Source organism: Hippopotamus amphibius, chromosome 13 (genome assembly GCF_030028045.1).
Source record: "Hippopotamus amphibius kiboko isolate mHipAmp2 chromosome 13, mHipAmp2.hap2, whole genome shotgun sequence".
In the NCBI taxonomy this organism is placed as follows: domain Eukaryota; kingdom Metazoa; phylum Chordata; class Mammalia; order Artiodactyla; family Hippopotamidae; genus Hippopotamus; species Hippopotamus amphibius.
Genome location: NC_080198.1, coordinates 41,560,232 through 41,574,733, shown reverse-complemented (window position 1 = coordinate 41,574,733; position 14,502 = coordinate 41,560,232). Strand labels below are relative to the sequence as shown.

Genomic DNA, 14,502 nt, shown 5'->3' with positions numbered 1-14,502 from the left:
GTTGTTCGACTTTTCAAGTCTGTGCTGTCAGTAATGGAAACTCCATGTTTCTGTTATTTGTTTTGTAGCGTCTTAAACTGTTACATGCATATGTAGTTCTGCAAATTCATGTTCCATTTATGTCAGCCAGGAAGGGAAAATATGGAGAAACTATTGTTTATCTGAAAGAGTTTGGAAATAGGCTCTTTTATTTTTTAAAAATTTATTTATTTGTTTGCTTTTATTTATTTCTTGGCTATGTTGGGTCTTTGTTGCTGCACACGGGCTTTCTCTAGTTACGGAGAATGGGGCTACTCTTTGTTGTGGTGTGCAGGCTTCTCATTGCTGTGGCTTCTCTTGTTGCGGAGCATGGGCTCTGGGCGCACGGGCTTCAGTAGATGTGGCACACATGCTCAGTAGTTGTGGCTCACGGGCTCTAAAGCTCAGGCTCAGTAGTTGTGGCGCATGGGCTTAGTTGCTCCGCAGCATGTGGGATCTTCCTGGACCAGGGATGGAACCCATGTCCCCTGCATTGGTAGGCGGATTCTTAACTACTGCACCACCAGGGAAGTTCCTAGGCTCTTTCAATCAAGTAAATATTCTTAGCTGAGTGTGTTCATATGTACCTTTATGTATGTGATTAGTTTCCAAGGAATTTGTATCCAGCTAAATAAACTACATATGGAATATAATTCAACTTTTCTTCAGTGAGTCAAGATCTTACACTGCCTTACAGCCACCACTATGAGTGATTTTTTTTAATATTTATTTATTTAGTTATTTGGTTGTGCGGGGTCTTAGTTGAGGTTGTGCGAGATCTTTAGTTGCAGCATGTGGGATCTAGTTCCCTGACCAGCGATCGAACCCAGGTGCCTTACATTGGGAGTACACAGTCTTAACCACTGGACCACCAGGGAAGTCACTCTGAGTGATTTTTAAATACCCTAAGAGTCACATTTAAAAATGAACCTGTGTCAAATAAATAAATAAATCTGTATCAATTGTTTTTTTGGGCTTTTGTAACTTTCTCTTAAAGTAGAAAGTTTGCAGACTTAAAATCATGGAATTGAGGCCTGTTGAGATCCCTTAGGGAGAGAAAGAGAGGGACACCAATGAAACTGAAAGGCCGTCAAGGGGCCCACTGACGAGCCAGGTTCCTGTTGGCTATGCCCCAGGAGGACAAGGCCACCTGTCCACGGTCAGCAGTGTGTCCCCTGGGACAGGTCTATTGAAACCAGAGCCTTGACTGATCCAGGCCAGGTTATTAGAGGTAAGCTTTCTCTTTATTATCAGGGAAAAGAGGAGTGCAAAGGGTTGGTCTCTACATTACCTTAGCAAGATGCCCATTTCTCATTTATTCTTTTTTTTTCCCCACTTATTCAAAATACCTATTATATATCAGAAACTATAGGTGCTGAGTTTACAGTGCTGAACAGAACTCCCAGGGAGCTTATAATCCAGAGAAGGAGCCAGACCATCAACAAGCAATCAAACAGACCAGAAAAGAGATGGACCATCAGGGATGTGGGAAGAGCAAAGAGAATGATAGGGGCCCCTCTTTAGATGGGGATACTCAGCAGCCACCACATAGAGGGTGAGGACACTGTGTTTCAGGGCAAGAGCATAGCATGTGCCGAGGCCGTGAGGCACTTGGTATTTTTGAGAAACTGAAAGAAGGCCACTTTTTTTTTTTAACTTTACAATAAATTTTATTGACTTTTTTTTTTGAGGTATAGTTGATTTACAATATTATGTTAGTTTGAAGTGTATAATGTAGTAATTCAAAATTTTTATAAATTATACTCCATTCATAGTTATTATAAAGTATTGGCTATATTCTTTGTGCTGTGCAATATATCCTTGTAGCTTATTTACTTTATACATAATAGTTTGTACCAAAAGAAGGCCACCTTAATTGAAGTAATGGACAGTCAGGAACCTGAAGCAGAACTTTTACCACCTTCTCAAAAGTCAGTTTTCACTCAGGCAAATACTGAAACTAATGGTCCTGTTGGACAACTTAACTTGTAACTGTAAAGTATTTTTATATCCTACAGAAAGCCATCTCACAAGCACAGATGTTGGAATACATGTATGGCATTAGCATATGTTAATCTGCTTCTTATTTTACCTAAAGTTAGCAACTCTGGATTTCCTTGATCCTACCGTGGGAGATTGGGCAAGCATTCCTGGTAAAGTATAGTTTCATCAGCATCATGAACTGTCTTAAGCATAGGTCATGCTGAATTATCAAGTTTCAAAACTTATCTAAAACATTTCTGAATCTTCGTTATCAGCTATTTGGTTTTTGTGGATCTCCTTTCCAAATGACCAGGTAGACTGTAAAATACCCACAGTTTCTAGTTGATGACATTTCCTCATAAAAAATGTTTTTGTCTTTCATGATTAATAGTCTGGAAATGGGAGAACCCTAGAATCATTTTGTTGAAAATGCCCTATAAACACAAGCTGGGTAGTTGGGTCTCTGCCTGAGAATTATGCTGAGTGTCACACGACTAGGTTCATTGGTAGCAGAAAGGAAGGGGGCCTGCCTTTACTGAGCCTTGGCATGACGATGTGTCTTTTTTTGTTTGTTTTTTAATAAATTTATTTATTTATTTATTTTAGTTTTGGCTGCATTGGGTCTTTGTTGCTGTGCGCAAGCTTCCTCTAGTTGCTGCTAGCAGGGGCTACTCTTCATTGTGGTGGTCAGGCTTCTTATTGCGGTGGCTTCTCTTGTTGTGGAGTGTGGGCTCTAGGCACACGGGCTTCAGTAATTGTGGCGCAAGGGCTTAGTTGCTCCACGGCATGTGGGATCTTCCCCGCCCAGGGCTCAAACCCATGTCCCCTGCGTTGGCAGGCAGATTCTTAACCACTGCACCACCAGGGAAATCCCTGATGTTGTGTTAAAAGGACAGCTTGAGCTCTTCACTGAGGCTTTCCAGTGCTCTCCTTTTCCTATGTTGCACACACGTCTGGTTTCTAGTATAATTCTGTTCCCTCTTTCCTTTGCTTGTCACTCAAGATTGACAGCCCGGTGGCAAGAAGGCTCACCTTGTTAATGACCAGATAGTGATAAGCCCATTGCAGCTGCTGGTCATTGCACCCTGTTGTGGGCTGGGCAGGTCCTCTTTAGTTGCTTCTTTTCCCTCCCTTTCTTTTCTTTTTGGAGCTTTTCTTTCCTCACCCACCCACTTGCTATGACTTTCCTTCTCCTCTGTGGTCCACCCCCCAAATCTTTTATATCTCTCCCTATTTTTCACTCGGTTACTTTTTTTCCCTACCCTCCCACTATTTTTCCTTTTCCTTGATTCATTTCCACAACCCATGTCCCATCTTCTTTGTTGCTAGTAGCATTGGGCATTGCATTTTGATCATTTACCTAACTAATGGCAGCAGGTGCGTTACGTAAACTTCGTGTGAGGGACTCTGGCACATCCTGCTTTTGTGTATGCCCAAGCCTCCAATGCCTAGATGAGATCCTGGTATTTAGGGTTGGAGAATTAAGAGATTCCTGGAAATAAACAAATGAATGAACAGAACACATTGCTGGTCAGCTTGATGGTGTCCATAACCCACAATTTCTGCCTCAGAAGAAACTTCTGGATCTTAACACTCGCAGGCTCTCCCGAATAAATGAGAATGGAGGGATAGATGACAAGTATAGGAAATGCTCTGTGTTGTTTTTCACATGATAGAGTAAGAGTCTTTGCTCTGTAGGCGAAAGGATGTGGTTAGTAAGTCTGGGTTTTAGTCCTGGCTCGTCCTTTCCTGTAGCTTTGCATGAGAAAGCTATACCCTTCATTACAGCACTGTTCACATTAGCCAGGATATGGAAGCAACCTAAATGTCCATCAACAGATGAATGGATAAAGAAGATGTGGTACATACATACAATGGAATATTACTCAGCTGTAAAAAGGAATGAAATTGGGACATTTGTAGAGACATGGATGGACCTAGAGACTGTCGTACAGAGTGAAGTGAGTCAGAAAGAGAAAAACAAATATCGTATATTAACACATATATGTGGAATATAGAAAAATTGTACAAATCAACCGGTTTGCAAGGCAGAAATAGAGACCCAGATGTAGAGAACAAACATATGGACACCAAGTGGGGAAAGCCGGCATGGGGTGGGGGGTGTTGGGGGGGAATGAATTGGGAGATTGGGATTGCCATATATGCATTACTAATAAGAAAAAAAATATCAAATTGTACACTTTAAATATATGGAGTTTATTGTATGTCAATTGTATCTCAATAAAAGTTCTTAAAGAAAAAAAAAAGCCTACAAGCATCACAGTATATAATGGCGAAAGACAATGATTTCCTCATAAGATCGGAAGCAAGATAAAGATATCTGCTTCCCTATTCAACAGTCAATCACTTCTATTCAACACTGTTATGGATCTTCTACTCAGGGCAATAAAACAAGACAAATAAATGAAAGCATACAGATTAGGAAAAAAAAAAAGCTATACCCTTTCTCAGTGTGGGTTCATTAATCTGAAAGTGAGCTACCTTACCCAGAGTGTGTGAGATGTGTGTAAAAGCACTTTATGAATTTCAAAACACTACACAAATAAAGCATCATTAGTATTAGTCATAATACAATTAGGAATTTAAAATTCAACTCTTACTGTAAATATATGATTTACTTTTAAACTTCTTTGTTGAAAGAAAGTATCTCATCATCAAAGAAGTGATTGCATGAGCTTGAGACCATAGAGAATAATGTATTGAAAAGCCTCCCTTTTATAGGATTTTAGGATTAAAATTAGACAAATAACTTTGAAAATAAATGCATGCTTCTAACAGCAAATGTTACACAAATTAATGTTTCCCTTATGGTTTCCCTTATGCTAATTTTTATTTTTTAAATAAATTTATAATGTTCTATATATGATACATCTGACTTGTAGAATAGCCATACCTGTGAATGGCTTATCTTAGAGTTTAAAAATTCATAAACTTGAACTTCTTTTGTTTAGGTCCCAGACTGTGGAGGAGAATGCGCTAACTATATCCATCAGAGATATTAACCATGGTCTTTCCTTGTTAATGTTCTTCTCTCTCTGAAACCTTGGTCTACTCAGAATAGAGAAATTGGTGAAACCCATCTCACTAAATTTGAGTCATGATGAGTGCATCTGTGTAACCTTTGCTGGGCCCCTCTAATTGGCAAGTGAAGGAGAAAGGGCTAAATCCTGAGCCTCCTTCAGTGTCCCCAATTCTCCCACCTTAGCGAGCCCCAGATCACTTGCTTTGTCTTAAGTAAGCTGTGTGCTTCTACCTTTCCATTCTCCTTTCATTCCTACAGGCCATGCAGGACTCGCTGGCAGACCTTCCGGAATGGTACGGAATAAAAAGCATGCAGGCCCACTGGATCGGGGACTGTGTGGGCTGCCATCTGGACTTCACGTTAAAGGTGATTGAGCAAGAGCACCTCCATCAATTAATGCTCACAAACCCCCTTCTGCATTTTTAAAACTCTTTGAATAGACCAGCAACTTGAGGCTCTACAGCAGTACTATCCAGTAGAAAGATACTGGGAGTCACATATGTAATTTCAAATTTTCTGCTAGCCATATTTTTTAAAATGCAAAGAAACAGATGAAATTAATTTTAGTAACATTTTATTTAATTCATTACATCTAAAAAATTTTCGTTCCTAGATGTGATCACATTGAACGCCTTTGCTTCTCCACCAGGGTGAGGGATGTGGGTCTCCAAGCCACTTGGCTACTCTATGTGTAATGTCTTCTGTATTCTCTCCCTTGCCCAGTATTTTATCATGAAAATATTTCCATCTCCATTCCTGGACCCACCTGAAAATGAGACACTCTCAGTCCTGCAGGTGCAAGGCCATGTGGCTGTGCCTCTGTGGCCCTATGCCTGGCTCCATAGGTGACACCTAAGTGGCACTCAGTCCGTAGTGTGGACTTTTAGTTCTGGGCCCCGGGCACTTCGCGTATCATTGGCACTCTGTGAACATGTTTGAACGTGTGCAGGAAGGAGCATCTGGCCTCTCTGTGTCCTCTGTGTCTGTCATATAGTTGGCATTCAGTTGGTGCCAAATGTTTGACTCTTCCTTGAAAGGCATTTAACCAGCCCTAGGAGCACTCAGTCATGAGCTCAGCTCAGGCTGTCCTTTCTTTCCTTTTCAAAATGGAATTAGCATCAGTGTCTGTTTTTCTGGTTAGAAAAGTAGATGCCTTTATTCGTAATTTAAATCCTAGGGGAACGTATAGCTCCTTTCTCAGGACAAATAACACTGACAGTTAGTATTAGTTCATGAACAAAGGAGCCAAGACCTGGGGAAGGCATCCTTCTGAGCATGCTTCGACCCCCTTTGATTTGGAGCCCCCAAGTATGCCTGGTCTTGGGCACTGGGGAGGCCTCCTGGAAGAGGAGCTGTGACCCTCTTCTCTCTCGCCCTTTTGCCCCTGCCAGGGGCCGTCTCAGCTCCCCAGATCCCTGTGGCTATGGTCAGAAGCTGTCCCCCCTGTCTGGGATTGGGGAGGGGTGGGAGGTAGGAATATGGCTGAGGAGCACAGCAGCCCAGAGGGAGGACTGAGAAATGAAATGACTCTGCTTCCTCCCTGCAGGTTGATGGGCAAGTCACAGGAGAAAAGCTGAGTGCCTACACGGCCACCCCTGAGGCCATTTACGGTGCCTCCCACGTGGCCATCTCTCCCAGCCACAGACTCTTACACGGGTGCAGCTCTCTGAAGGAAGCCTTTCGGAAGGCGCTTGTCCCTGGCAAAGGTGAGTTGGCAAGTTAAGGTTAAGACAGGGGCATTACGCCTTATGTTTCACAGAGTTCATGGCCCTTTCATGTATGTCATGCTGTGTGATCTGTTCTTCTCCTTGGCCTTATTTTTTATGTTTTGATTTTAAAACATGAGGATCAAAAAGAGCTTTGAAAATGTTAAGTTACATTGAGTTACCAGTTTGTCCATTTCTTTAGTTTTTGTTTGAAACCTCAATTCTTTCCCTTTAAATATAATCTACATTTAAAGCTCTTTTCTGATAGGAATAGAGTCTTGTACTTAATTTATAATTTTATCATCAAATCAAACTTTACTGACAGGGACAGAAAGGAAACCAGTGAGAATTAGAGGAAACATTTTCAATAACTGAATTTTACTGTCTTTAAGAATTCACACAGTGATCTGAGCAGACAGAGTCCTGCTCAATAGAAGTCTTTAATGCGTGGATCAAGCTGACCTAGAATTGGCATAGCAATTGTTGGTCAGTGAGGACTGGGAAGTACCTGTGCATTAGTCAGGATTCCGGGCTTGCAAGCAGCAGTATCCATCTCTGGCTAACCCAGACGACAAGGGGAACACACTGGAAAGCTGTGGAGAAGAACCAGTCTGGAAGACGACTTGGACCAGGGAGCCATGGGGCTTTGGGCAGCAGGAACTAATAGTCTCTTGAGTACTGCTGACTGAGTGTATCTCTTGTCACCTCACTCTCAGTACTAGGGGTACTTGGTTTGAGATTCCTGTTGCAGAGAAAGGTGTTTGTTTGGTATAACGGGGGACCCTGGCCTTTTTGTTGGCCAAGGGAAAGCCAGGCACCTTCCTTCATAGACCACCAAGACTGTCATCAGTGAGGAAGGGGTAGCTCTCTAAAACTCAGAGGTTCTTACCAGAGGAAGGGGACATGGATCCTGGGGAGGTGAAAGGAACTCCCTGTCAATTAGAAGTAGGTCTCCATAGAAGTGTAAATATTTCTGTAAAAATCTCAGCCTAGGGACTTCCCTGGCGGCGCAGTGGTTAAGAATCCGCCTGCCAATGCAGGGGACATGGGTTCGAACCCTGGTCCAGGAAGATCCCACATGCCATGGAGCAACAAAGCCCGTGCACCGCAACCATTGAGCCTGTGCTCTACAGCCTGCGAGCTGCAACCACTGAGTCCACATGACGCAACTACTGAAGCCCACGCACCTAGAGCCCATGCTCTGCAACAAGAGAAGGCACCGCAGTGAGAAGCCCGAGCACCACAAAGAAGAGTAGCCCCCACTTGCCACAACTAGAGGAAGCCTGCGCACAGCAATGAAGACCAGCACAGCCAATAAATTAATTAATTAATCTAATTAAAAAGAAGGAAAATATTTTTTAAAAAATAGCCTACTTCACTTTTCATAGACTATAAACTTTAACCCAAAGCACACAGTCTGAATTATTGGAGGTCTATTTAAATTATTTGATTAATAAAAATTTTTGAATGGTAGTATAAAGTTATTTTTTTTACTTGTTATTCTTAAAATAGCCAGAATGAAAGATTTCCTGATGACATTTGGAAAGATAACCATGTCATCCCAACTTATCTCTGCTTAAGACTTCTAATTGTTTACTTAACAATGTTAATATTCAGATCAGTTAATACTTACTGAGAGCCTGCTACATGCTGAGCACTCGGGGATGCATAGCCGTTCACAGTCCTGCCTTCTGCGGGTGGGTCATAGAAGAGGAGGCCCAGATGCATACGTAATTCACTGGCACAGGACAGATATTACTTGGTTTCATCTCTTTTGTTGTTATATATTGAAATAGAGAAAAGAGTCTTTTAAGATTTCAGTATGTGCTTATAAAGACCAGTGTAGCACTCTCTCTCAGTTTTATTTACCATTTATTCAAAAGAAAAATTGGATTCTTTTCAACTGTTTAGTTTAAAGGGAAAACATTGTTTTTACTCTCATGAAAATTCGAGATTCCTTGAGGGCTATGATGGTTGATTAATCTCTAAAACTGAAAAACTGAAAAATATAAACGTCTGGCTTTAGGGTTTTTTTCCTACGGTTAACTTGGGGACACAAATTAAAATGAAGTAATAACAGTCGAGGATTAACTGGCTAATAAGTTTAAAAGATGGAGTTCCTGACATGAAAGACACGATATAAATCCAAAACATTTTCACGTGTAAGAAATTAAGAAGTGATTTTAGCATATGCAGAGAGCAGCGTTTTCATGATCATTTGGATATCAGCACATCTGACTTGGCCTGGTTATTTCCTTTTGGCACTGAATAGCTCATTCACTTTGTTTTCCCCTCTTTTTAATAGTCTCTGAGATAATTCCAAATGGGACACTACACTTGGCTCTAAATTTTCCTATTCTAATTTTCAGAGTGGAAATATTCTGTTTGCAGATGCAATTTATTCAAAGTCTCTAAATTAATTTACATGTCAGGTCTCTGGATATTGACCTTTGGAATCAGTCATTTATGGCCAGTACAGTGCTTGAGTGTAATGCAGTTTTCCCAGAGGGGAATTAAAATTACTATATGAATATGTGTTTATGCCTCCTTTGGTCACATTTTAAACCTGAACATCGTATCACTAGTGTCATTTACCATTGCCAACTGGCTCAAATCAGGCAAGCAGCTTAGTTTTCCCTCAAATGTCTGGTTTTGAGGATAACTAATATTAAGACAGTGACCACTGCAAGTCATGGCAGCCCACAGTTTTGGTTGAATTTATCACTTGCATGAGTTTAAATTCTCAAACATGAGTTCCTGCAGTTACTAAGTTGATTTCTGCGTATTAGCTCCTGACTTGGCACAAGATGACCAAGGTTCTGATCCCAGATCCATCCTATGACTTAAGGAAGGTCATTTCACCTTTGTAAGTTGTTTTCTCAGCAGTGCAGGTGATGGGGCTATCGGGAAGGTGGGGTGGAGGGCCTGGCGGTACAGAAGGAACCCTGAGGGGCTCTGAGGAGGAGGATGACACAGGTGGACAGGGTGATGCTTGAGTAGCAGAGTGGAGGCAGGAGAGCTGGCTTACCCCATTAGTTAGGTGAGAGATGGTGAAGACCCTAGGACAATGGCCATCAGAATGGAGGGGCGAGAACAGCTCTGAAAAGTATTTGGAAGGCTCCAGGGACATCTCCCTGATTTCTGGCCTGGCTGACTGGGTTGCTAACGTTACTGACTAAATGTACTGTTTTTGCTCAGCATCCTATAATTGGCACTGATTCCTTTAAGAGAGCAAAATGTAAGGTCCTTCTCTATACAGTTCTTGAAATTGAGTGTATTTCCATAATCATTGACGTTGCCTCTTTTTCTCAGCTGACTGCCTCTGACTTGTCATGTTATGTAAGCTGTCACTTGATAGGAACTAGAAACCATAAAAAGCATCAAAAGGGAAATATTGTCAGAGTTCTAGAAGTTGTTCTGACTTTTCCTGGAGTCTTTTCTTACATTCCTAATATTAAAATATGCAAACCCTGGGGCTTTGGAACCACACATTTCAGCTCTGAGTCACCAGTGGTCTACACAATGTATTTTTTGCTGAAAGGGTAAATGAGGTCTCCCTAATGGGTGATTTAGGAACCCTGTCATTCTTGACACATTAGAGAGAAGCCCCAGAACACTGAATAATTTATTGCTCCCTATTGTCTTGCCCCGGCTCCACAGAGTCACCATGGGGGTGGGACAAAGGGCGAGGAACAGAATCCTGTCGATAATAGTTTGTTCTTGAATCAAACTATTCCTATTAGCATCCTTTCAGCATGTGTTTATAGGTGCTGTGCAGAGGAAAGCCTCTGTGCTTAGGTAACCTGGAATAAAGCAAAAATAAATAGGTTTCTTTGCTTCTGGACTTTTTAGTGTCTTCACTGTGCTAGTGTGCACTATGACTGTCTATAAGGGGACGTCATGCAGCTTTCTTCTCACTACTTGACCAGGGGACCCTGTTTCCACAGTGTCCCTGGAACCTAGTTGCAAGCAGCACTGCTTTGCTGAGCACTGAACAAAGACTTTGGTCTGTCTGCGGGGCGTGAAAGACCTGCCTTCTTTGTAGTGGGGGCCCTGAGAGCAGAGGGTAGCTTCTTGCCTGGAATGTTTCCTTTGTAATTACTATTAAGGTAGTAATCCTTTGTATTTTCTAAAGTATTTAGCTGTGATTTAACCCCTGTATGAACTGCTTCAGTTACTTGGGATTTCTCCTTGACTTCCTGCTTCATGTCGCCAGCACATGACTCACAAGAAATGTGGAGAACAGGAGGCCTGGCCGAGAACTTCAGATCTTACTTTTGTTCTTTCTGAGAAATAGATTCTGACCAGGTACAGCATGCAAGTTGCTACAGTGCATTCATTACAAATCTGCGCATATTTAAGTTCAAAGATTATTTTTTTTCTAATTGAAAAACTGTCATAATAGACCTTTTATGTGGGAAAATGGAAAAAAAAATCCAGCCCTTTAATGCAGTACTCTACTTTTGTTTCGTATTTTTCTTGTAATGACTTTATTGAGATATAATTCACATATCATAAAATTCACCCATTAGAAACATAATTAAAAAATAAAATAAAATTCACTCATTTAAAGTGTACAATTAAGTGATTTTTAGTATATCTGTAGAGTTTTACAACCATCACCACTGTCAATTTTAGGACATTTTCATCATCCCCCAAAGAAATCCCATACCTTCTAGCAGTCACTCCCATTGCTCCTGTTTCCCCAGCCCCAGGCAACCACTAATCAAGTTTCTTTCTCCATAGACTTGCCTGTTCTAGATGTTTCATATAAAAAGACTCATATGATATTTGTTCTTTTGTGACTGGCTTCCTTCACTTAATTTAATGTCTCAAGGTTCATCCATGTTATAGTCAGTACTTCATTCCTTTTTATTTCAGAATAATATTCCATTGTATATACCAGATTTTATTTATCCATTCATCAAACTATTGGACATTTTGGTTCTTTCCACTTTCCAGCTAGCTGCTATGAACATTCGTACTGATTTTTATGTGGACATATGTTTTTATTTCCTTGTGTATATATTGGATTGGCCAAAAAGTTCATTTGGGTTTTTCTGTAAGATCTTATGAAGAACCCAGATGAACTTTTTGGCCAACCCAATATCTAGGATAGAATTGTTGGGTCTTATGGTAACTCTATTTTTTAACTGGTTGAGAAACAATCAGACTGTTTTCAAAATAGCTGCTTTATTTTACATTCCCAGTAGCAGTGCATGAGGATTCCAATTTTTCCACATCTTTGCCTACACTTGTTATTGTCTGTCTTTTTTATTATGGTCATGCTAGTGAATGTGAAGCATTATCTCATTGTGGTTTTGATTTGCATTTACCTGATGGCTAATGGTATTGGAGCATCTTTTCACATGCTTATTGGCCATTTATGTATCTTCTTTAGAGAAATATCTATTCAGATCATCTGCCCATTTTTAAATTTAGTTGTCTTTTTATTATTAAATTTTAATAGTTCTTTATACTAGATAAAAGTTTCTTATCAGATATATGATTTACAAAAGTGTTCTCCAGTTCTGTGGGTTTTCTTTTTCACTTCCTTGATGGTGTCCTTTGAAGCACAGAAGTTTTAAATTTTGATGAAGTCCACTTTATCTACTTTTCTTTTGTTGTGTTTGCTTTTGATGTCATATCTAAGAAACCATTGTCTAATCAAAGATCACAAAGATTTACACCTATGTTTTCTTCTAAGAGTTTTATAGTTTTAAGTCTTATATTTAGGTCTTTAATCCTTTTTATTTTAATATTTATTTATTTATCTATTTGGTTGTGCCAGGTCTTAGTTGCAGTTGGTAGGTTCCTTAGTTGCGGCTTGCCAGCTCCTTAGTTGTGGCATTCGAAATCTTAGTTGTGGCATACATGCGGGATCTAGTTCCCTGACCAGGAATTGAACCCGGGCTCCCTGCATTGGGAGCACAGAGTCTTAACCACTGTGCCACCAGGGAAGTCCCCCATTTTTTAATTAAGTATAACTTTTATATATGACAGTGGTATGAGTTCAACTTTATTTTTTTGCACGTCATACCTCTTTTAAATTAATGTTCCCACACACACTTATCTTAAAAATCAGACTGCTTCTGTCTTTATTTTTTGGTTTTTACTTAATATGATTCAGATAATATTTCTTTGTTTTTAGGCAGGCTTCCCAGTTGTTTTTTTTATCACTTTTTTAAAAATTAATTAATTTATTTATTTATCCTATTGGCTGTGTTGGGTCTTTTTTGCTGTGCGTGGGCTTTCTTTTTAGTTGCGGTGAGTGGGGGCTACTCTTCGTTGTGATGTGCGGGCTACTCATTGCCATGGCTTCTCTTGTTGCGGAGCACAGGCTCTAGGCTCGTGGGCTTCAGTAGTTGCAGCACATGGGCTCAATAGTTGTGGCTCATGGGCTCTAAAGTGCAGGCTCAATAGTTGTGGCTCACGGATTTAATTGCTCCGTGGCATGTGGAATCTTCCTGGAGCAGGGATCGAACCTGTGTCCCCCGTATTGGCAGGCAGATTCTCAACCACTGTGCCACCAGGGAAGCCCCTGGCCTTTTTCATGTTTGGGTTATTATGGAGACAGCTCTTTGCCTCTGTAGAATTACTTCCTTAGGAAACGTCTCCAAGAGTGCAATTTTTTTGGTCAAAGGTTGTGAACTCTTCTCTAGTTCTTTTTACGTGTTACTTTTATTGGTTTCTGAAAGGGCTTTATCAGCTTAGAGTGCTGTATCCAATGATATATGAATTTCAGTGCAACTTCACAAATAGTGATGGTACCCTTCTAAAAGTTTTTCCTGACTTGCCAGGTGAAAAATAATAATACTTCAAGATTACTTTCATTTCCATCTCTCTTCATAAAAATTCGTTTGTGTTTTTAAAAATGTAAGTGATATATGTATATTACGTGAAATTTCAGGGGGTACTGAAAACAACAATGACAGTAGCCTCCTTACCCAACCACTTTAGATTATTTTTGGGATGTGTTACTTAGGATATAAGTTTGGTGGCTGTGACAGAGTCCTAGAAAAACAGTGACTAAAAAGACAGAAGTTTATTTCTTGCCCACATGAAACACAGAGTGGGTATGACAAGTCTGCTTTGTGGAGTGGTTGGGGCCAGCGCTCTTTCTGTCTTCCTGCTCTGCCCCTCTAGGACATTGCCCTTATCTGTGTGTTCTAAGTTCTTCTACCCTTCATCTGTGTCGCAATTAGAAAGGGGGTGGGGGAAGAAGGGCAGCTTCTTCCCTTTGAGAGCGTGACCTACAAGATGCTTCCACACTTACCTCGTGGTCGTACCCAGTGCAAGGGAACCTGAGCAGTGCTGCCATTAGCTATGCAGTTATGTCTCCAACCTAACATTCTATTGCTGAATCAGAAGGAGAGACAGCTATGGGGTCAACTAGCAGTCTGTGCCACAGCTGTTTCTTTGGTATAGACTTCCATGTGTCTTTAATATGCCTACACTGCTGTCTCTCCATTCACCAGTTCTAGACATTATCTAGTGACTTTTATTCTCACTCCATCACGCCTCACTGTCCATCCTCCTAATAATATACCATAATTGCAGAATTTGCAAATGTGTGCCTCTTCTTTGAGAAGGGACCATATGGAATCAGAAATCTGGGTCTCTACTTTGAGAGTGTCAGCACTTTGGCAGCTCCGGCAGCAGGTGTCTCCCAGTTGTGGTACTAGGGTGCTGGCTAAACCTAATCCCTGGAGACCCATTTGGGTTGAATTTCACTCTCCCCACCATACCCTG

The 14,502-nt window shown here is 40.8% G+C and overlaps 1 protein-coding gene across 2 annotated transcripts in view; it reads left to right on the top strand.

Moving 5' to 3' along the window:
* LARS2 (leucyl-tRNA synthetase 2, mitochondrial) overlaps window positions 1-14,502 on the top strand; it is a 147,328-nt gene that overhangs the window by 79,379 nt on the left and 53,447 nt on the right. For both annotated transcript variants that reach the window (XM_057706095.1, XM_057706094.1), the window contains 2 exons: window positions 5,303-5,410; window positions 6,591-6,750. In XM_057706095.1, the coding sequence (XP_057562078.1) occupies window positions 5,303-5,410; window positions 6,591-6,750 (268 nt within the window). The remainder of the gene's footprint in view (window positions 1-5,302; window positions 5,411-6,590; window positions 6,751-14,502) is intronic.